This window comes from Periophthalmus magnuspinnatus, chromosome 21 (genome assembly GCF_009829125.3).
Source record: "Periophthalmus magnuspinnatus isolate fPerMag1 chromosome 21, fPerMag1.2.pri, whole genome shotgun sequence".
In the NCBI taxonomy this organism is placed as follows: domain Eukaryota; kingdom Metazoa; phylum Chordata; class Actinopteri; order Gobiiformes; family Gobiidae; genus Periophthalmus; species Periophthalmus magnuspinnatus.
The window spans coordinates 20142296-20166227 of record NC_047146.1 but is presented as its reverse complement, the minus strand read 5'-3'; the positions used below and the strand labels follow the sequence as shown (position 1 = coordinate 20166227).

The 23932-nt window shown below is 38.9% G+C and overlaps 1 protein-coding gene across 2 annotated transcripts; it reads right to left on the bottom strand.

Moving 5' to 3' along the window:
* Window positions 1–7: 7 nt before the first annotated feature.
* Window positions 8–23096, bottom strand: si:dkeyp-118h9.7 (sacsin). 2 transcript variants are annotated; one of them, XM_033986380.1, is made up of 8 exons: window positions 23072–23096; window positions 17931–17981; window positions 17296–17383; window positions 16195–16306; window positions 15025–15171; window positions 12328–13756; window positions 11287–11375; window positions 8–11208 (listed from the first exon to the last, which is right to left on the bottom strand). In XM_033986380.1, the coding sequence occupies exons 2-8, from the start codon at window positions 17960–17962 to the stop codon at window positions 317–319; spliced, it is 12789 nt and encodes a 4262-aa protein (XP_033842271.1). In that variant the 5' UTR covers window positions 17963–17981; window positions 23072–23096; the 3' UTR covers window positions 8–316. The 2 variants fall into 2 exon arrangements, with proteins under 2 accessions (XP_033842271.1, XP_055086753.1); XM_055230778.1 differs by having other exon boundaries at window positions 17931–17977; window positions 23072–23085.
* Window positions 23097–23932: the final 836 nt, after the last annotated feature.

The window sequence follows — 23932 nt, the reverse complement described above, 5'->3', positions numbered from 1 at the left end:
AAAGAGGCAAGTTTTAAACAATATTTAATAAGTTTACTGATTTTCAATCAACAATGTAACTTTACTGGCTTCAAAGTCATTTATCTAATTAACTGTTTGGTCCTAAAGTTATTGTATTACCATGTGCTATATTTATGCTGTGTATGCAGTGATTTTTCCTTTCTTTCTTTTTTTTGTGTGTGTATAGAAATAGTTCTTTAAGTACTAAATGTTCACAAAGTTGAGATATTGGCATTAGTCCACCACAGAGATGACATGTGAACTGACAATAATGGCCAACACTAGTTTACTTGTTACTCTTGACGAGTCACTTAATTCAGTGATTCACATAGGCTTCCACTTGAGTAAGAATTTCCGATGCCTTGTCCAGTGCTTGTCTCTCATTCGCCTCTTGGAACTGTCCATTGGGGATGTGTGGAAACGGGTGACAATCGGGGTACTGGGTTGTTTTGGGATCCACGCCCAGAGCCTGCACATATGTCACGAGCTGTGGAAGACTTCGGAGACTGGGACTGTAGTAGGACACTTTCAAGGCCATGGTTGAAATGATGCTGCTTTTTGGGTGCTTCCCATTGTTCCGATAAGAAGCAGCAATGAGAGCTTTTTCCACAGCCTGATGAACCTTGAACAAACACCACTCGGTTGTCCCCTTTTCTGTGTCATTGTGGGCTGCATTAAGATCACACTGTGCTTGCTTGCACCAGCGCTTGGCCTCCTCTTTGTCTGGTCGTGGTATATTATTGTTGAAGGTCCAGAAGTTGTAAGAATGGCGGCCAGTGTGAAATCGCTCTCGACTGGTTCTGTGATGTCTTGCCTCTTCATCCCATTGATGAAAAAAGTCTCGGAAATTGGTGTGTCCCCTTGAATAAGACGAAGAGGAGGAGCTGGAGCCAGAAGATCTACATTTGCCTTTTGTGAGTTCATCGATTCGGTTCAGTAGATACTTAATGGCCTCTGTGGCAATCAATGGAATGTCCAGGTTTTTATCTGGATGCCACCTCAGATACAGCCGCTTGATGGCTTTTTTTCGCTCCTCAGTGGGAAGAGTCCAAACTTCATTCAAACTTTTGTCAATTTCCTTTTTAGCCTCTTCAACAGATGTACATGAGGACCTTGTGTTTTGTTGGGAGAAATGGGGGGTTGCACCTTCTACAAGCTGGAGCTCCAAACTAGATGATGGTGTTGGTTGCGTCTCACGTTTAAATTGGTACAAGTCAAGAAAACCGACCTCGATTGGCTCTTCCTCACCGATGTCTATTTTATATCTCTGCGTGAGTTGCCCAGTGTTCCGTGGTAGTTCTTCAACAATAATTGCATAGATATATTTTCCATTTGAATCATATCCAACATACTCCCCCTCCTCAAAGTTATTGAGAATGCTCATGTCCAAAGCATCGTGCCATTCTTCAGGGATCTTTGTTCCTGGTGCTGGTGGACTGAAGTGTAACCTTTCAACTTCGACACTGTCAGGGATTTTGTGTTTTGCCAAAATTTTTCTCACTCGTTCAAGATTATCACACATTATGAGGGATGAACAGGCCATTAAGCTGTTTGATTCCAGTATGTTGCCTAACAGGCTGTTGATTTCCATTGCCAATGTTTGACAGACTTGAAACATGCCTACAGGATCCATATCATTGTGTAGTAAGTAAAAAATACAGTGTTGTTGCCCTTTATTGACATAGACCTCTGTTTCTGAAGCAGTGCTTGGCAGCTGTTGTTTCCCCAGCCAAAGCTCTGTCTGCAGACTTTGACAGCAGACAATCTGTATTCTGCCAAATATGTTGTTGCACATTTCTACGGCCTTCTCCTGTGGGATTTTCCCCTCTGACTCAGCTCGGATCAGACAGATTAGGCCATGTTGAAATACTGAAGAGGAAAGATGTTCTTCAAAGAAGCCACTAAACGTACAGTTTCTTTCACAGAGCTCCATTTGTGTCTCCACTACTTTCTCCTCAGTGATTTGGGACAGCATTTGTGGCTGAAGTCTCTGTGGCAGTAGTTTTATGAGCTTGTGGTGTACATAAATGTCATCTTTAAAATGGCAATTACTAAGTTTCTCGAGTAACACAAACTTCTCTGGAAGAGCCTGTTCTAATCGTGAAGCTTCAAAAAGTGTGTCATTGTAGTAAAGTTTGTGTGATTCCATTAATTTCTCATTTACACCAGGAAGATACAATACCTTTATATCATCCAGGCATTCTTTCTGCTGTTTCACAAGATTAAACAGCTGTTGGACAGCACGTTTCACTGTTTTCAGTTGGTTTGCTTGTAGGTTTGGTTTATTATTTGTCTCGCTATGTACTGCTGCCAAAACATTACAAAACTGTACTGCAGAGGGTTCATTCTTTACACCAATTTTTGTGAAAAAATCCTTGTAAATTGCCAGTTCTGGAGGGATTTTGTACAGATAGGGTCTGAAGTCATTGTCATAATGAAGAGAAAAACACACATCTTCAATCCTTACAAGTTTCTTGTTTTTTTCAACCAGCACAACAGGAAGTCCAGTCAGCCATTGACTTTTAAAGGGCGTCATCTGCAGGAAAGCGTAACAAGACTGGAACACCCTGGCTCGGATCTGGATCGTCTTCTCATTTTGACAAGGTGACAGACATATGTTTTGCAAATTTTTTGCAACATTTTCTGATAGAGGATTTTCATATGCTCCTGCACAGGACAACATTTGTTGAATTGCTTTTGACTTATACACTGGGACATGTATGATAGCCATTGAAGACCAGATAAGTTCTTCATCTCTTTTTTCACCTTCAATCAAAGATCCACTGATGGAAACAGCAGTGTTCTCAGAGGTAAAAGCAGGGTGGTAATTACACAACTCTGTTTTGATTTTTACAGGGAAAATAAACTTAACATGAGCTAAATTCTGAAGCAACTTTTTTCCATTGTTTTCTGTGTTTTCAGCAAACTGTAGGGCTTCTCTGAAAATGATATAGGATTTCTTTTTTAGATCATCCAGTTGTCCTTTGATTTTCACTTGTTTCTCTACCTCATGTGCAAATCCTATTATGTCATCTGCAGAAACAGTGTGCCTAAGTCCGAGCTCTTTCAGTAAAGCTTTTAAATCAGTGACTCTGCAGGGGTTGTTTTCAGTTATCTCATCCCAAAATGTCTTGGGCACAAATCTTTCTTTTGGTAGCATAACTTTAAAGAGTTCAACACCATCATCAAAGAAATAGCTTGCCAATTGTAACTGTCCAAGAGAACTCCGAATCAGTCTCACATTTTTAAATGTGGACACTATTTGTCCCCTTGATTTGGGAAAGTCGTAATGATGTTGTAAGGAAAGCAAAAGTTTGAGACAGTCTAGAGTCTGGCATTCTGTGAGTTTATGGACCACCGGCACCAAGAACTGAACAAAAAAGTCCAAATCAGAAAGCGTTTGGATGTTCAGTGTTTGTGAGAGCTGCATGTTTTCAAGACTGTTTTTGAGGAAAATGGCAGAGGTCTCTGGCAGCCTGAACAAGTTTGGAAATCTTGTCATTTCAGTCATACTGAGGACATACACATGCTTTGAACCATCAATCCTGACACGCTCATGGTTTATCGTTTCAAACAAAGGCAAGGATTTGAACTTTCTTTGATAATCCTGTTTGTTTTTGGCTTTTGAAACACCAGAATTCAAGAAGCTCTGGAGTTCACTCAGTTCGCTTGCTGACAGCTGTGAAAATTCCAAAATGTTTTTGTTGTAGAGTTGATCCAAAACAGAACTACTATTGGTGACATCCAAAAGCTCTGAAGAGAAATGAGAATACAGCTCTCGGTCCATGTCTTTGAAAAATGAAGTGTTCAGTTTCATAAAGCCAAGTCGAAACATGGACTTTGAAACGTCCATGTCAGAACAAAACAGAATTACACTTGGCATGTCCCTCATCATTTGTAAGTATTTCTGTTTGTTTTGTGGACAAATGACAGGCAAAATGCAGCACTCACTGTAGAGCTGCTTGACAGCCCCTAATGTCAGATCATTTCTGCTACATTTGGAAGATGTGAGTTGACTGATAATAAACCTCCAAAGATATTTCAACCATACCAACATATTTTCACTTGGGATATATAGCTTTTTGTTTGGGTCAGCTTCACATGTTTGAAGAAAATGTTCAATCAAGGGCTTCAGGTATTCTGCTGCACTAAGTATTGTTAACATCTTGACAAAGCCAAATCTTGTAAGAGTGGAAATGCACATTCTGTTGGTTTCATAATCTGCAAACTGGTGTTCATGGCCAATAAACACTTGGTCGTACAATGAAGCAACTTTGGGAGAGTTCAGGTTAAATGCTCTCAGAACCTTGTCCTTTGTTAGAAGCAGTGGAAGTCCATGGATAATGCTAGGGTCACCTTTAATGTCTTTTTCTTCAACTGCTTCTAGATCTTTGAGGCAGAACCCCAAGAGCTTAGCACATCTTTTACCATCCTTGATTAGAGTCTGTGATACAGGGAGAGGCAGCTGTTTTTCTGTCTGTGATGGATCATTGAGGGGTTTAGCTCTCAGGAATGTCTGCACAGTTGAGGGAGTCACATAGTCCAGTTCAATTCCAGCGAAGTGAAAACTACTCCACACCTTTTGCATGCTTAAAGGCACCAGCCTCATTCCCACATCTTCCAAAATGCTGTTGATTTGTTCATTAATTTCACGAGGAAGGTAAGGTATTTGAGTTGGATCTGTTTCTGTAATGCTACACCAGTCAAAATAATATACTTTAATTGGACTACTCAGCTTGCCAGCTGCTTGTGTTGCTGTTTGTGGTTTGAAGACAGGAATCACATCCAGAGATCTTTCTTTGATTGATCTGTACACTTCGTGCACCATCTCATGCCAGTCTGGGTTAACATCTTTGCTTACTATTGGGAAAAAACACAAGTAAGATTCATTGAGAATTTGTTCAATTTTTGTCTTGTAGTTTTGCTTAATTTTGAATATACTATGGAGGTGATCCAGGAGGTCAGCATACAGAGGAGCTATGACTTTCTGTTTCAAATACTCATTCCATTTCATTTTTTGACTGTGGGTATCTTCTTTCCACAAGTTTCTTCGTGAAGAATCCACCTCAAAGTTGGCATTGACATGAACTGGTAATCCAGTGTGACCAGGCAAAGGAAGTGAACAAAATGCTTCACCTTTAAAATGGGTCGAGCTTATTGGTTCATTCTTAAAACGTACTGCTACTGTGGCTTGAGCAAGTTTGTCCGTTGCCATTTTTTGTTCACCATCTGTACTTCTGACAAACCTTTCTGCAACTATCCATTTACTTGTTCTTTTTTGTGATGTTGAAATAACTGTCCCATAGACCACCTTTTGATCAACTGGTGTATGTGCTATGAGGGCATGTTGCTTACATTCATCAAATGCTTCTTTTTTCTGGATACTTGACTTTGTTTGGCTTTTTTCTACTGCATATATCATTTGTACATCCCCGGATTTGTCAACTTCATAAACATGTATTTTGCTGATAGATTTCAGAAACAGAATAAGTCCCTCGGGTTCCTCAGATAGAGCAGAGCACAGTTCTTTCATGTCTTGCTCTGTCACACTCTCATGGGATATTTTGGAACTGTTTGCCATGGCAACTGTTCTTAAGGGCAGCCTGAACATGGTGCCTTCGCTCAGAGAAAACATATCTGGAAGAAAACTTCTGTAGACATCCATGTACATTTCCTTAAAAGCATCAACTAGATTATAACCAATTCCAGCAGGTGAAATATCTGAAGTACTCTCAATGTACTCCTGGTTGGGATCAGATATGCAGAGTAACTCATCTCCAGTAAGGATGGCGGGGCAGTCGGTCAGGTGGTAAACAGAGTTGAATCCAAGCCCATACTTTCCTGTCTTTCCTGGAGAGTTGTGCTTCCCGCCCTCTCCCAGCTGCTGAATACCTTTTAAATCGGCATCAGAGAAGACTCTGTTGTTGAACACACACAGAGCTGGGCCCTGCAGAGCATTCCATTTCTCCCCAAATGTCTTTACATTGCTATGCTGCCTTTTGTCCCAAACAAAATGGATTTCTGTTGCCCCTGCATCATCAGCATTTTGGATAAGTTCTTTAAGAATGTCCTTTTTCGCTGGATAGGCTGAGATGATATTTCTGATTCGAACTGTTAAGTCTTCTTGCTGCTCAAACTGAAAGGCAAATGGTGACATGTTTTCAACAGTATTACTCATCAATGTGTGGTGCCTAGTTGTTTTGATTCCCAAGTGGATTGCCATTACTCGTGATATGTTTTCATGACAAAAGGTGACTCCCTTTTGGACTGGCATCCATGGACTGTCATTATAGAACATGGTGTGTGCAGGTTGTAAAATGCCTTTTCTATTGGGCACAAGGCAGTTCTCCAGTCTCTTCCCAGTTTCATAAATTCCTCTGTTCAAAATAGTGAGGCAAATTGACAGATCACTAACTGGTAATGGTCTATTTCTGTGTTTAGAGTTGATGCTCCTCACGGCCTCCATATATTGGCAAATAGAAAACTCTCTTTCCACACCAACCATTTCCCATAGTGTTCTAAAATGTGTAAATTGATGGGGGAGTGCATAAAGATAGGGTCTGGCTTCAAACCTTGCAGTTTCAGCTACACAGTTGATGTTGACAAATTTATCATCAACAAGGACAAATGCACATGATTTTGCACTCTGCAAAATAACATTTCTCATGTCTTCATCTGAATCACACAGATGGTGATCTAGAAACTTGTAACACTCACTGGCCATTTTGTGCAGCACTGAACTGTCCAAAGACTGACACTGTGCTTGTGCTTCTTTTAGCTGCTGAAGCACCACTTCAGGGCCTGGGTTGTCATTTACCCCCAACATCTGCAGAACTGGATCAGATGAATGTAATTTAAGATTAGAAAGCTGCAAAACAGGCTTTGTCATGTTAACAAGAAGAGCACATCTGTCAGCAAAAACATCACCAGGTCTTTGCAACATCACCTCTCTTTTCATTGTTGTATCCCCAGGTGAAAATGCTGGCACAAATGGAATGGCTCTCAAAGCTTCCCAGAAAGGAGAGTCTTCATTGTCCAAGTAATGCTTCAGAAGGTCCAAAAGACATTTTATGTGTTCATATGCCTTGTTTTTGTCATTGAGCCAGATTGTATTGACTGCTTCTGCTTTCTTAGCTATGTCTTCTAAAGAAAGCATATCACTTGCCATTCCAAGTCTCTGTAGGCGTAAAACATTTTCAAAGGAGGAAAAGTCATTTATGGTCCCTCCAAGTGTGCGACCTTCCTCTTGCTCAAACAGGCAGGCCACTTTGCCATTTGGGTTGACTAGGTTATGGATATACTGCAGCTGTCCACTGGTAGTGGGAATGCATGGGTATGCAACCAAAAGAGAGTCAATTTCTTCTGTGTTGAGGTGAATGGCATGTAGCATCAGTGTATCTCTCCATTCAGGATCAATTTGGGCCAGATTGGGAAAAACTGCTTCTTTGTAAAACCTCTCCCAGTTCCAAGTCTTTTGTTGAAGGGCCTTTTCAAGGCCAGCCTGTTTGAAGCTATTCCGTATCCCACTTGGCAGTGAAACTGCATGACTGGATTTGACATGTTTCTGGCACACCTGCAGTACAAGTGGGAAAATGTTCTGATCTTCCTCTATACTTTCATGGAAAATGAGTGTATTCTCCAAAGAGAACCAATGATCACCATCACTGAAAAGCTTTGGGGCACTGCCAGTTTGGGAAATAGTAGAATAAAAGGCATCAACCAGTGGCCTAAAATTCTCACTTACGTGCTCCCTGTGAGGCCAGAAAGTGTGGTAGCAATACCTGTCCAGTTGCTTATTTTGTGACATATTCTTAAGAGCCAGTAGTGCAGTGATGATGGCAGAGACGATTGGGTCCTGCAGCAGAGACTTGTTCCACTCATGTTTAACTCCACTCTCCCAAAGAGCTTTTCTGTTGCTTGTCACTGCAAATGTTCCATTTACATTGAATGGTAGCCCAGTGTCAATGGAAAGAGGAAGAAAGCAAAATGCCTTGCCGGCAAGGTTTGTTTGTGATGCTTCAAACGTTTTAGTTTCATGGTTACATTGCAAAGGCACAGCAACACCACCAGCTGGCAATGAAAATGCAAAATTTTTGTTTTTCCCCATGGCCAATTTTAATGACTCTTTTGTTCCAAAGCAACTACTGAGAAGCCAGCACTGGACTTGTGTTTCCCCTGATTGCTGACACGTTATCTCCACAATGTTCACATTGCTGCAGTCGATGACGTCTTTGTATTTCCTGTCAAGTTGCATTAACATGTTTTCAACATGCGACATCAACGCACAACCTTCCTCTGGAATATTCATACGACACAGTGTGGTTTTGGAGACTGTAAAAATATCTGTAATATCTCCATCTGTCAGTGGAGTTGAAGACAAGCTCGAGGCAGTTTGTAGAGCCACAGTGCTAACATTTTTAAGAAAGATCAGGTGCAATGGCGAGTCTTTGGTAAAGTGTTTTTGAAAAGCCAAAATATCTTGATTGTAATAAACCTTGGAGCTTATTTCTGATGAAAGTGATTCCTCTTTAGTTCTGAATGGTAATTTAATGAGGGTGCCAGGATAGTGTTTAGGGGTTTGACCAGAGAAAGTACAGTTAAAAACACCTTCATAAGGTGCAAACTGGCCAGGAAACCACTGAAAAAGACTCTGCCGAGACAGCTCCAGCTTGATGCCAGGATTTGATTTGTGCTTGATGCGTTTTTTAAGATGCGTAATATTTGGATCAAGTATGAGAAGTGTACTACCGCTGAGGATGGAGGGAATGTCTGTGACATGATACACGGTGTTGAATCCAAGTCCAAACATACCAATCTTTTCCACCATGTTCTCCTTTGAGGCAGAGCCCACTTTCACTATATTTTTCCAGTCATCAGGCGAGAACTGCTCATTATTGTAGGCCCACACACAGGGTCCCTGGCACAACTTCATGTTCGGGTCAATGAGACTTTCAGGGTCATCTTTGTGAACTCTAAAATCCAATAAGAATTTACATGTTTGTGCCCCAGCATCTTCAGCATTTTGAATGATCTCTTTGAAAATATCACTTTCTTCGTCATATTCTTTTAGAATGTTTTTGATTCGTGTTGTTATTGGTTCCGTTTGCCCACATTGTTCGATTCCCACTGATTTTGGATCCAAAATACAAGTACTCAGGAGTTGAATGTCTAACCACTCTGCTGTTGCTATTGGCATCTCCTCATAAACTACATACATTTCTTCTTGGCTGCACTCAAGTTCTTTCAAGCAATTTTTGCTCAAGTCACAGAAAACAGCTGCTGACTTTGGTTTAAGTGTGTATTGTCCATGTTGTAAAATGACTGGCACAGGGACATCGTCAGAAACCTCTTTCTTCTCTCTCCAAATCCAGTTCAGAATATCAATAGATACTTTAACCTCAGAAGATGTTGCCACTGCCGCTTCTCGGCCTTCAATGGTTTGCTTAATCCTGTAAAGTAACTCAATGATTTCTTCATCTGTCAGTTCTTCACGCAGTCCAAACTCTTGGAACAAACGTTTGTATGGAAGAAATTCATCTGGAACTTTACCAATTTGAGAGCTCAGGTCTAGATTATCGGGAAAGTTTAGAACCAGTTCTCTGGGAGCCATAAACTGGTTGCGATTCCAAAGCCATCTAGTATCTTTGCTGATTATTGTGGTGTATTCGTGGATGGACTTCTGCATATGTCCATAAATGCTTCGAAGCTTTTTTTTAAAATCCACATTTGTGTCAGGACTATCGAGCTCCTTGGCTTTGGATATAAGGACTGAAAGATTTGCCACTACTTTTCCAGGTGGTGGTGGTTGTTTGAGGCCGAGTTTGCTGCAAATGTTTTCACCAAGCATTCCTTCCATGGGCATCACATACCCAACTATGTCTTCATACATGCTGTGCCTCATCTCCTCTGGACAGGAGAAACCATTTTGTACAGAGATTTTTTGTTTGTCCTTTGGATTTGTCACTGGCACCCATTTAAGCCTTTTCAGTTGCTCAGTCTGGTCATGAGTAAAATCCTCTAATAAATCAGTGGAATCCAAGATTTTCAGTAATGCCTGTGCTTTTTGGCGAGCCTCTTGGTTATTGCAACTTGTAAGCTTTTCAACTATTGTGGCGGCATGCAACAAGTGCTCAGGAGACATGTCCACTTCTTTATGAATTAATCCAAGATCAATCAAGCTTGCAAGCATCTGTTGTGTCTTTGTGTACACAGCCGGTGGGAAGTAATCATCTTCAAATAGAACTTTAAAAGAATTAACTCTAGGGTCATAAAGACAGGACGTTTTTTTTAACTTTCCATTAATTTCAATGAAAGACAGATGTGTGCATCGTCTTTTTAAATTTGGATTTTGATAGAAAAGGATGTTTCCATGATCTAAGATCCATGTCATGATTTTCTCAGTGTCTGTTTTGCCGCCTGCTCTGTTCTCCACATTGTCCATCAGAAAGTTGACTGCTTGCGCTGTGTCCAAGAGGGTGATCTTGAGTAGCTGAAGAAGTCTGCGATCTGCCTCATTAGCACACTTCACCACTGTGTCAGGCAGGGGCAAATCTACAGGTATTGTGAGCCCAGAGATTAACAGCACAGCCTGTTTGGATTGAGCATTGGTGTACTCTCCTGCCATGGTCTGGAACAAAGGTAACTGCAAGAGAAATTCTTTTTCACAGCTTGAGAGAGCATCAATTTTAGAGAAGTACTCCTTTAGCTCCTCTAAAGCCTTTTTAGGAACGGTCATCAAATCTTTGACCACTTGCTGGGATTGTAAATTTACAAACACTTGTAGAACATGTTGTGGAGATGGACTCAGGACATAAGAATCTAGGTCTTCATGCTTTAGCCAATTATTTTCTTTCACCACTGTGCCTCCAACTTTGTTAATCATCTGAATGATATTATCTGGTAAGGCCACTTGTTTACTTTTCTCAAAAATCAAAGTTGGACTACTTTGTATTTTAGCAAGTGTGACTGGTTGGCTTCTAGACACTGTGTTAACTGGTATTAAGGGCAGTCCAGTCAAACAATTGAGCTCCATAAAATGACTGTTGAGAAATCTCCAGAACTCTTGTAACCAGTTCAGTGGGGGATGCCGATCACTGTTCACCTCCCATATTACAAGGCTGTTTTCTGTCTTATTCCACTCCTCAGGCAAATGACTTCTTGTGTATCTCAACACCTGGTCTTCATCGATGTCAATGATCATGTACAGCTCTGCAAAAAGAAAAATGTAAGTTAAAATGACTCTTAAATGGAGATACTGAACAAATTGTATGTTGTATATATTCTTACTTTGCTCTGCCAGTTGCCTCAGGTGGTAAACACATTCTGGACTGAGGCTATCTGGTATGAACAGGCTTTGACAGAATGGAAGTAAGGTTCTGCAAAAAATAAATAAATAAAATTATATATATATATATATATATATATATATATATATATATATATATATATATATATATATATATATATATATATATATATACAGCATGTTGCGCAAAACTACAATTTCTAAACCTTTAAAGTGTCCAAAATATATGATGACTCAAGGGTTTCATAAATAGGCCCTTTTCACAGAACTGCCTGGCCAGTTCCGATTTCCTCAAAAAGTGCAATACGCAGTGAATAGAGCAGGAACTCTATTCAATGTGTATTGGAAATTAGCTGAGTCATACTAAAATATATCAATATTTAAATATGAGGCAGCAGACAGCAAGTTACAGATACAGGCAGCATGTCAAGAACTTTACTACAATGTAAATACTTCACTGGAGGAAGCTTCTCTATTTAGAAAAGTAGGGATTTGGATCTTGAAGGTAATGCTAACTGAAATGAAAATGAATTAGTGATGTTAAAATAGCACTGTCTGAATGATTTTGCACAGAAAAACAATCAACTTGTCATTAGATGTATTTTCATTAAAGTTGTTTAATGTTCTATTTTTTATTTAGATGAGGCTAACATTAGCTTTGTAACGGTCTTAACTCGCTGTCCGCTCTCTGATATTTGAATTTATTTTAGGAAGACTGAGCTAAATCCTTATAGAGAATGAATGGTGCTCTGCACTTTTTTAAAGAACTGGAACTAGCCAAGTGGCTCTGTGAAAAGGGCCTATACCAGGGGTGTCCCAACTAGTACAATAAAAGTAAACAGAACCCATGAGACTTAACAGACGCCTGCACGAGTGGAGCAGAGACTGAAGGAGGAAGGTGGGGACAGGAGGGACAATCTGGTACATGTACTAAATTCCAGCAAAATCCTCCTATATGCCTTTAATAAAATATAATTTATGAATAAAAGTTTGCCCCCAAAATCCAACAGAAGTGGAAATACCTTGGAAATTCCTTGCTGTCGATTAACACAGTGTCCTCTTCTCTGTTGGTGAAGGATTTGAAGGAGCCGTCACTGACAGGGAGCAGTTGTAGACCATGGAGTTCTGCATATTGTCCATCACTCAAGACGTACTCCAGCAAAGTCCGCCTGTCTAGATCAGAGATGTCCTCAACACCAGTGCTGTGAAGAATGTCCCTCAGGAAGGCTGGAGTCACGTGGGTTAGAGAGCTAAAGCCTGGGTAAGCTGCCTTCAAAGCTCTGGTAACACTGTCTGATAAAGTCACCAGGTTCTCATCCCGGGACACCAGGACTCTCTTGATGGCAGCTAGAGTGTCCGATGGCGTTGGGCCATTACATGGAAACACAGCTTCAGACAGTGTGATGAACTGCCTTTCATCTTTAGCAAGAGACAGAACTGCAATATTCTGATCAAACAACTGAGTGAGGACATCCAAGGCCACTGCATGCCACTTCTCCTTGTGCTGTACTTGGGATAGGTCGGGCCAGAGACTGTAGATGGAATTCACTGGTAGGACGTAGTCTTGGAAAAGTCTGATGGCATCTTGAAAAATTGTGAGGAATGCCTCTGGAAGCACCTCCTTGATGAGCAGCTCATTCCAGATGGCATGTTCGTCGTTCATCTGGTCTTCTTCTAGCCACTTGATCTCTCGCCTGTTGTCTGTAAGGCCGAAGTATGCGTTGACATAAACTGGGAGGCCTGTCTTGTTTGAGTCATTGTTTGGTAGAGGGAGAAAGCAACACAGTCTACTTTTACTACAGTCTACATTGTCATTGCAAGGGAATGCCAAATCCACCCGAGGAACAAACTTGAGCCTTTCCGCGAGGTAATCAAGCTTGTCCATGTGGCCTTCTTTCAGAGTGCAAGATGTGACAAGCCACTTGGTTTCTTTCAGCTCGTCTGACTTAAGAGTAATGGATTTCATTGTTGTGTATCCTTCGGTGGCATCCTTAAATGACTCTAATTTGACATCTTGTGAGGCTGTGGATTTCACTTCTAATTGAGTAGAGACAGAGCCTTCAGCATCGACGTGTATAAGAGAAACGGATGAGACACTTTTGAGGAAGAGAAGGCTTAGGTCTGCATCAACAATGAAACTGCCAAAAAGATCGACAACTCTCTCATAACTGTAAAGATTGTCGGATATTTGTGATTTCTCCGTGCGTAAGGGGAATCTGAAAAGGGTGCCATTGAAATTCTGATCTTCCTGGATAATTCTGGTCCACTCTTGTCCACTTATAAGTGCAACAATGTCTCGGAAAGGTTGGAACTGGTCTTGCATCTCTGTAAGAGCTTGTTGGTCGTCTTCATCATCCAAAGACCACTGGCAACCTGCATTTTTATCATCAAATATCTTCTCCTGAGGGTCCAGCATACCCAGGTGACCTGCACTGAATATACAGGTCATATCTGTGAAAAAAAATACAAATAATCAGGGTATTTTAGGAAAAAAAGTAGGATCTCTTCAACACATTTATCTTCCCCAGTGCACAGCAATAAAGAGTATAATGTGAGGTAGGTACTGTGGTAATACTGTATGTTGAAATAAGGTAAGGTATACTTTGTTAATCCCTTATTAGGGAAAATTCCATTACGCGCGAAATTCAGTCTCTCCCACCCAGATATGTGGAGATTCCACACAGAGGCCCAGGTGGCCTGGAAGTTGAACCTGGAACCTTCTTGCTGTAAAGCATGCTAGCCACAATATGTTGATATTGTTAATAACATATAGACAGGTATTGATATATTTAATAAAAAAGAAGGAAATATTGCGATTCCTGCTAAATATGAGGGGGAACTGGTGTTGATAAAATTGTCTTTTTAAAAAAAAAATTTAAAATTTTAATTATTTGGCGAATACCCTGGAACTAAGAAAACACAACAATTACTTGAGAACAGAGGTTATTTACTGATGACTTTGCAAATGTTTAAAAGACTATAACCACAAAAAACAAGTAAATATACTCTCGGGATGGGAAAATAAACAATATTGTTTATCGTGATGAAAAGGGTAGACAATAATTGTTTGTGGGACATTTTATATAATCCCTGATAATCGCCCAGAATGTGCAGAAAAAACTATTTGTCCATGATCTCTTCTAGATGATTGTTGTTTTCACTTATAACAAAGTGCAATACTATAACAGTTGTTTAAATATGGAACCTTTCCATAATATTAAAATTGTTTGTATCCATAACATTTTAAAGTGTCAGCACCTTTTAATAATTATCATGATGTCATCCTTGATTGCAATTATTTTGACCAAGATAATCATGACACCAAATTTCAATATCATCCCATTCCTAATGTGCTCACATTCTGTTTAGGAAGTCTTGCCATTGCAACAGGGCTGTCACTCAATTATCATTTCAGAGCCTCACATGAGTCTCTCATTTGGGTTGCCAATTTCAGTGCAGCCAATCATTAATCAGTGCTGGTGCAGCCTCTGCAACTCAGTGAGTGAATTCTGGCGGTTCAGAGCTTTCACATGAGGCATGGCCTGTCCACAGACTAAGAATGAGAAAAACTTGTATGTGTTTTCTATCTGCAGGTTAAGACACTGGCAACACAGGTTCAGTCGATTATAGTAACAGTATCAGGGGAGATTTTTCTTGAAATTGGTGCAACTATTGAATTAAGTTTAAAACACAATGTAAAAAAGTCTTGGGAAAGTTACCTGTGATGTGGTAGACAGAGTTGAAACCCAGCCCAAAGCGGCCTACTTTATTGGGGTCATCACGCTTGACACTCCGGGCCACACTCTGGATTCCTTCCCAGTCCTCATCTGTAAACTGGGCATTGTTGTAGGCATACAAGGCTGGACCTTAAGACACATAGAAATGAGTACATGTTTATTTATTTTTTTTACTATAAATAAATGGAAAACTAAACCGAGATTAATATTATTTCTTATACACTGAGCAATATTTTGCAGGGCTCCAGAGTGCAACCAATTTATAGTATATAAAATACATTTAAATGATTGTTTTAATTGACTGACAATTAAAACAAAAAAGTTTTAATTCACTTGCTCTCACCTCTGACCAGACTGCTAAAGACAGTCGGAGCTGAGACTGATGTGCTCAGGGCACACCCTGATGCACAGAGCTTAATATACACTGCAGAGTGCATTATTAAGTTTGGCTTTTTTAACCTATTTATGAAATTAGACACTACATTTACCTTTAAAGGGCAGCATCAGACCTGTAGATCCTCCACAATGTGCTCAGTTAATTAAGTAAAGCTGCCAATGAGTGAGGTGAATAAGAAAATAAAACTAGATGGCAAAAGACGTCAAAGATCAACTATTGAAATTGGAAGAGGTCTCACTCTGTACTTATTATGATGAAGAGTAAAGAACCTTAAAAGCACAGATCTCTCACTCTGATTAGTGAAGTTAATATTTATTTAATATCATTTTTATGAATTAAACATAGAGGCTACTAACTAATTCTGTTTTACCTTAAGAAAAGGAAAATTCATAATATTATTTGGTCATATAAACTACTTGTCGTTATTGAGATATTATTTAGTTTATAAAATAATTTTGTGGCACACCCAAATGAAAATCTACCCAAAATAAATAATAAGGATTTAATTATAATAATGTAATACAAGGCAATGACAGCAGAGGGCATCATTGAGCACATAAACATTTGGGACATTGTGAAACTAAAATAAACAGATAAATATTTGAGGCCGATTATGAAATGGTTTTGTCTGTGAGGGCTGGTATTTTAATTGTCAGTACCAGCCATGATATTGATTAGTACAACACAGTACTTTTGGTACAGAAGCACTAATCTTATATTTGATGACAAAAACTTTAAACCCAGTCTATGCACACCTTGGAACTTTGCCAGGCCTTCAGCCCAGAGGTCGTCTGTCCCATAGCTTCTGTTGTCATGAACAAAAATAACTTCAGTCGCGCCGGCATCATCAGCATTTTGAATCAGTTCCTGTTGAATACAAAGGAAAATATTCAGGAGTGAAGGTTAGCATATTATTGGGCTAGGTGAAATTTTATATATATATATATATATATATATATATATATATATATATATATATATATATATATATATATATATATATATATATATATATATATATATATATATATATATCTTAACCTAATGTATTATTATTGTTTTAATATTTGCATTAGAATAGACAATATCTCCCATATCTACAAACAATTCCAATTTTATAATTTTTATTTTATTTTTATGTCCTCCCACCTGTTCACCTGATCATTAAGACATGTGCAAATGAACAAATTAGCTGAGTTATTAGGGTTGTCAAAAATATTGAAAGCCAGGTACTAAAACTAGTATCAAAACTTTATAATTATTTGAGCGAGTATTGATACTAAAAAGTCGAAAGTCGAAAGTTGAACCTTTCCTGAACAGCTTTAGAATAATCTTGAGATGTATTTAAACAAGTATCAGATCACATAGACTAGCAGACACCCATGGACCAATATGGGACCTACCTGGACGACTAAGGGATTACACAGATTTAAAACCATGTGGTAATACAAAAGAAATGACAATTTAATACAAAAAAATAGGAGATCTGAGATACAGTAAAAGACCTTTATTTAGGCAAAGTGGACATGTCAAGGTGTTTCAACCACACAAATGGTCTACTTCTTTGGGGCAAAGAGAGATTTAAAAAGTCACCATGCTTTGCCTTATTAAAGAACTTTTACTGTAAGTCAGTGTGCCTCAGATCTCTTATTTTTTTATAGTCTGCTTACTTCCAAAATTCTCGACGAGCACTTGCCTACTACAATTACAATTTCATGTTGAAAATGACATTTTATTGTATAGTGTTTGTGTTTGTTTTTTAATTTTTTTTAATCATCATCTTGGTATGGGAATCGGTATTGAGCACTGAAATTGAATTTGAAATTTTAGTATCCTGACAACACTAGTTTACGTACCTTCAAAATCTGTCCACCATCTGGATACCGGCGCAATATGTCTTTGAGATAGTCAATAAATGGAGGGGCAGTTGCCCCGAAGGGACGCCTGAACACAGAAGAGCATTGACACTGAAGAGGATGTACCACAATATAAGACACTCATCAGAGGCAGAGGAGGCTCTCCTTAAAACATAGTGCCCATATGAATGGATCCAATTGTATCATAACATCTTTATTTAAACTTAAGTCACGCATTTTCAAACAGGTTGGTACATGCTCCTTTAATACTTTTTATTACCCATGCCACAATTCCACACTACCCACCCCTCCTCCCCCCTCACTCTCCCCTTTAGACCCTTGACACCCTGCTCATCCTCTTCCCTCGCTCTCCTCTTTTGCCCTCCCCATACTTTAAAAAAAAACACAAAAAAAAACCCAAAAACATTGTCACAGCATTGTGTCTATCCCATTGTAATGCATGCAGTAGTGTACTAAGGTGAAACTAAGCAGTGGACAATCAACTGTTGAGGACCCCTAGACCCCACACTGCCCGAAAACACGTATGCATGTATTGATGATTAATAATATATATATCTAGATATTACACGTATAGTTGTGATGTGTACTGGCCAGAGTAGAATCAGGCGTCTTACCGATTTTTCTTCTTTGCTTTTGCACTCATCATCCATCTGTTGAAATTCTATCTGAGGAAAGAGAAAAGACAAACAGGAACTGACTAAACTTTGTGATTAGATCCACCAGAAACAACAACACAAAAATTGTGCCTAGTTTTCCCTATTTTGGTGTTTCTAAGTTCTAAAAAGGAATATTTGATACTGTAAAAGATTTGATTTTATTTGGAATGGAATTTTGTGCAACAGACGTGTACATGATACTTATCATTGTTTGGGTCCATATGGTGTATGAACACATAAATATAGTTCAAAATGTACAGTAACTTTGTGGATGTGGCACGTCCATTCTTGCCCTGCAATCGTAATTAGCTCCATTTAAAGTGGAACTAAACACTAAATCATCTTTTTAGTGACTAAACATAGGAACATTTGCAGCTTTGTGTTCAAAGTCAGTGTGTGCTGGCTCCACTGGCCACTGCAATTTCAAGTCCTACATGACATCACACAGAACTTCCCTGATTACAGCCAAGTGTTTCTGATTTCAGACACCTGGTTGCAGGAGCTTGAAGTCCCCACTAGGTGCTGCCCAACTTAACTGATCTATTTGAAATGTGGATTTGGGAGGAGTTTTGATGTTTGTGACTTTCAAGTCATAGGAGTACAGCACAAGTCCCACTCATCCAAATCTCTGTTTTTTTCACTGTTGTCTCTGCTTCTCTCTGTACCTACTATCACCCACAACAGCAATGCTCTGCTTGCCGTTAGCTCTAAGGATAAGTGGGTTATGGTTTGAAATAACATAAAATAGCATTAAACAATAAAACCTGATCTAGTTTAGCATAAAACACTGATCAGTAAGTTGTATTTGTAGTAGTATTTCTTTTGCATACTTTTAACTTTTACTTCTACATCAGTAACATTTTTGCAGATAAGCCATTTACGTTGGACATTTTTAGCCAAATAACTGTGCTTTAATTTACAAATGTTCAAATCTTTCCACACTGGGTTTGCCTGAGATCCAGAATAAACTCTTCTTATACTTGTATGTGATGTGACTCTGGTCAAGGGTGAATTACTCCAAATTCAGATGAGCGTGAATTAGCTCATCAGGAACAGGCATGGTCCATCCATATCAAAATAAATATGGTTGCTTAGGAGGAAAAAAAAATAAAAAAAAATAGACTAACATGACAGATTTATGCAGAATCAATGAGAAAAGTACAAACCTTTAATGTTAATCTGAGGTGAAAAAAATCATTTCACATGCATAACTGAAAAAAACAAATCGGAGTGGACAATCATGCTTGGTTCTGGCTCAAGACACAACAGAGTGAGTGGTGATTGTATAAAGAAATACAGACAAATATCATTCTGGATTTCCAGGCAACCACTGGATGTATCCTAGCCACACAGCTAAAAATAGGTATGTAGAGTTTCACACAACACAGTTCTGTTTATCTACACCAAGCGTCATACTTTTAATATTCAGCCACGCAATTCTGAGGTCCTCACTAGTGCTGATAAATGATGCAGCAGGTGCTTGGGTTTAGGTGGTGAGGATTCAGAGAGTTTGTAGGTTTTGTGAGATTAATGTTTCATGTAACATGATATATTATACTTTGACCTGTATGTTTTCGTGGGTGCCAGTGTGCCACGATGATGTCATGATGTACTCGGAACATACATGGACATTTTGCACACTGTGTCTTCATTGAACCCAGATAACATGTACATGTCTGTATATTCCAAGCTAATTATTAAGAGAATGTGACGTGTGCTACTAGTATATAGAGCCCACTCTGGAGATGTAAAATCAGGAGATTGTGTCGAATCAGTTTGAATGATGCCTGTGCCAGAATAAAGAACCTGGTTTATGGATCTACTTGAGCCTACTGGATTTTTATTTGTGGTGTGCCTCCGGGATAAGCTGACAGTTTGGAGACCCCCGACGTGATACTTTGAATCCTGGAGGCACAGGCGAATCATCTCCTCCACAGAACGCCTGAGACAGACATCGCAAAACGAACACGAGATCTCCAGAAAGACAGAGGCCTTTTTCATAGAATTTCTGTCAATTGGTTTAATGCTAAATTAATGTGATGTGTTCTTGGGACGTTGTGTGAATAATTACGTTATAATTTTATACTATATAAAATTAGTAATTATTTCCGTGTTTATGGCTTAACACGAAGAGAGAAAAAAAAGCACTGGAATTAATGATAAGTAGCAAGTTTAGACTTTGATCAGGTAAAGTGTGATTAGAAACAAAGTTAATCATTTCCGTGTTTATGACTTAGCACGAAGAGAGAAAAAAAAGCAAGTTTTATAAAAAATACACTTAGTGGTTAAACTTTACACTAAAAAGAAAACAAAACTTTTAATCAAGTTTACATAAAAATGTGGTACCCAAAAAACTATATGTAATGCTAGCAGCAATTTTTATCAACATATTAAGATCTCAAGGAAACTAACCTGTCCAAATGAGTTACACCCAGAATGGACATGAATTATCTTGCCATTGTAAAATTGATCAAGGGTCAATAATTCAGATTGGCATTATATACAAGCCCTGTAACACAGAAGCATTAATAGATGGAATTGGCTTAACAGATTTAACTAAACCACAGCCTATTTACCTCGGTATGACATGAATTAATACTAGTGAAAATAGTCTGTTTGACGTCCAATTGATAAAAAACCTAAAGTGGCACTCGTATGAAAAAAGTTACGCTTACTACTGGAGCAGTTTCCGAAACAAAATACACACAAGAAACAAAATTAGAGGCTATAATTAAAAAACTAAAAAATGAAATGGTGAGAGAAATTATTGAAAAAGCCAGAAATATAAGCAAAAACCAGTGTCCGTCAAATTTAGCAAATATCACTAAAAATATTAAAAGATCTAAAAGAAGAAGGGAAGTGTTATTTACACTTTGGCTGCATTTATTGCTATCTTTTAAACTTTAGGATCCATATTGGTCATGGCTATATTGTTGTGTTTGCGTTTGACAGGGAACACTAAGGTCATGACCTTAAATCCTCCTGTTTCAGCTTCTAGCTCAAGTTGGGATGTTGAAACACAAAATAGAGGAGACAGTTGAAATGATTAAATTAGGATAAAATTGGATGGCATTTATTAGTGACTGTATCTTGTTGCGGCCAGATGGGGTATAGTTCTTATAAAGTGTTATTCATATAGATAAATTGACTAAATAAATAAGAATTTAGAAAACAGTTATCATTAGATGTTATTAGAAGATATAGATAAATGCTTAATAAATGTGAAATAAAACTGTTATTAAGAAAATACTAAGCTTGTTAAATTTATAAAATAAATAATAATGAATAAATAAAATTAAGAAAATATTAAGATTGTTAATTAAAAAATAATAATAATAAAATAATTAAACAAATAAAATAAATAATCTCAATTAAGAACTATAATAAGGCAATGCTGGCTCCTAGATAGATTTCGCACGCTATCTAAGTAAACTGTTTATTAAATAGTGACTTATTCTATAAAAATCATAGACTCTATGTCTTGAATACAATCAAAGCAATATCCAAATTGGTATACAGCAGCTGAGAAGGTAATTTAACAAAATACTAAAATATCACAATGTCCCAATTAAATCACATTAAACCAATTAATAGAGTTCTGGAAAAATAAGGCACTTCATGAAGAAACAGATCCAAAGAAGGCTCGAGAAAACCAGACCATCATTCAAGACATAATCAAGACGTGATTACTACTACAAGGAGAAGGGGGTAATCTTAAAGGAAGAACTTCTGAGAGAACCTGCTGTGGGAATATATCCAACTCTTGAAGAAATAACTAGCAGTAAAACATCAAAGAAAAGCAAAGGTCACGAAGCTGGAACAAAGACAACACAGATGCTGATGTTGACATCCTGGTACTGCGTTCCACTCCCAGACAGTGATAGGATGACTCTTCAGGTGGCCTACAACATGGAGGCCCCAAAGCTATGCTGTTAGAGTTCAAGTCCCCCGCTGTCCTGTCCTCTCTGTAAAGCTTCACTGATAACAACCTACTGATAAGCAATGTGCTGGAGTGGAGAGACACTATTGTGGCCAGAATCAATGAGGCCTACAACACTGACATTAACTACAACGTCCAGCTCAGCCAGCTCTTCATCTTTTTCCGCAACTTCATTGTTGAGTTCCAGAAAAATGTCCAAGCTTTCCTGGATGCTGCCATCAAAGTGCTCAGGGAGACCCAGTTCTGTCCTCCTGGCTCTGAGAAGATGACCACCCTGCCTGTTGTTCTGAAGGATATGACCACCAGCATTGCTACTGTTCTTTGTACCACCATCCAAGTTGTCTATGACAACATGAAGTACTACTACAATGCTTTTGTGGACACCTTTAGCACTGTGGAGCTGCGCATGCCAATCGGACATGTGATGACTGTGAATGGATTTTTATTTGCGGTGTGCCTCCGGGAAAAGCTGACAGTTTATTTACTAGTTTTAGTTGTAGATACTTTAGTGGTGGAGCGTCTGCCACCTGTTTGTCTTCATCGAGACGTTATTGCTTTAGAATATTCCACTGTATGGCATGAAACATATATATCTCCATGGAGACAAGCAGGAGATGCCACCAGGTCAGGTTACAGGTTAGATCTGTGGAAAGGTGAGCCCGTTGACCCGCTCACAGTAAGAATGTAACTTTTGGTAAAGAACTAACATTTCCATGGAGACGAGCAGGTGGCAGACCCTCCACCAGAAAAGTTACATCATGTATTTTTTTTTATGCATACCTTAAGATCAAATATTTGTAATTAATTTGCAGAAGAATGAAAGAATTATGCAAATAAACTAAATTTCAGCTAGCTTTATGTCATTTTATAATTAATTATTTAGCCATAATCCAATAAGTGACATTTAAACTCCACAAAATGTATAATGATTAATGTAGAAAGTATTTGCACTACCATAGTCTGAACAAAATGTGTGGGAAACACTGGACAGCTTAATTCATTCCCTAAAAGGAATTTAAATTTGGCTCTTTGTGTGTCTGTCGTGCAAAAGCTTTTCAAAAAATATAAATTGACGCTGACATGTTAAGGAAAAGGCTATAATGCTAACTTATGAACATGAAGCAAGTCAAAGTGCAAGTTTAGTGTAAAGAAAGAGTACCTGAGCTGTGGTCCGTGTCGAGCCCTCAGTCCAAATGATGAAAGATACGAGCTCGTGCCACATTAAGCCCGAGCCTGAGCCAATCACAGCCCAGCACGCGCAGCTCCTCAGCCTAAGTTTCGTTTTCCTCAGCGAACGGAACTGAACACACAATGACCACGATTTGTTGTATTACCACAGAAACGAAAGCAGGAAAATGTAGGCCGAAGTTCTGTTTTAGAGGAATTAGAAGAAGGAAACTTTGGAGAAAGTGAGGGATAAATTAGGCCAGTGTTAGATATAAAAAGAAAGATGGCGCTAAATTGTAGCCGATTGGAATGTAAAATATTATTTGTAAAACTTTAATGTTTCATTTTAAATGTTGTTAAAACAAGACAATCTAATCGGTAGCTTTTAGACTGTAGAATGTGATGATATGATAGTCCCACATGGGGGTAAGAGAGCTTTTTGTTCCCATTGATTGCACTATATTTTACCATGAAATATCCAAAAGGCAAATGCACAAATGTTGATATTTTTTATTAGTGACAAGACCCTAGAACTAACTGTCCATCCATTTTCTTCTGTCTCTGGGTCTAAGCAGGGACTCCCAGACTTCGCTCACCAAAACACGTCCTCCAGCTCCTCTGGGGGATCCCAAGCCATTCCCAGGCCAACCAAGAGACATCGTTCCTCCAGTGTGTCCTGGGTCTTCCCCGGGGCTTCCCCCAGGTGGGACATGCCTGGAGGGGATGTGTCCAGGAGGCATCCTCTCGACTTGGAGGAGCAGTAGCTCTACTTTGAGCTCCTCACGTGTGCTCTGTGCTCCTCACCCTATCTCTAAGTGAGCACCCAGCCATCCTGCGGCGCAAACTCATTTCG

Bases quoted from the DNA above. Each gene is read 5' to 3' on its own strand.
- si:dkeyp-118h9.7 (XM_033986380.1), bottom strand. From the start codon at position 17,962: ATGATGAGTGCAAAAGCAAAGAAGAAAAATCG. The intron at 13,757-15,024 runs GTAACTTTCCCA...TTTTTTTCACAG, and splicing joins CTCTGTCTACCACATCACAG to ATATGACCTGTATATTCAGT. The intron at 11,209-11,286 runs GTAAGAATATAT...TTCTTTTTGCAG, and splicing joins GAGGCAACTGGCAGAGCAAA to AGCTGTACATGATCATTGAC.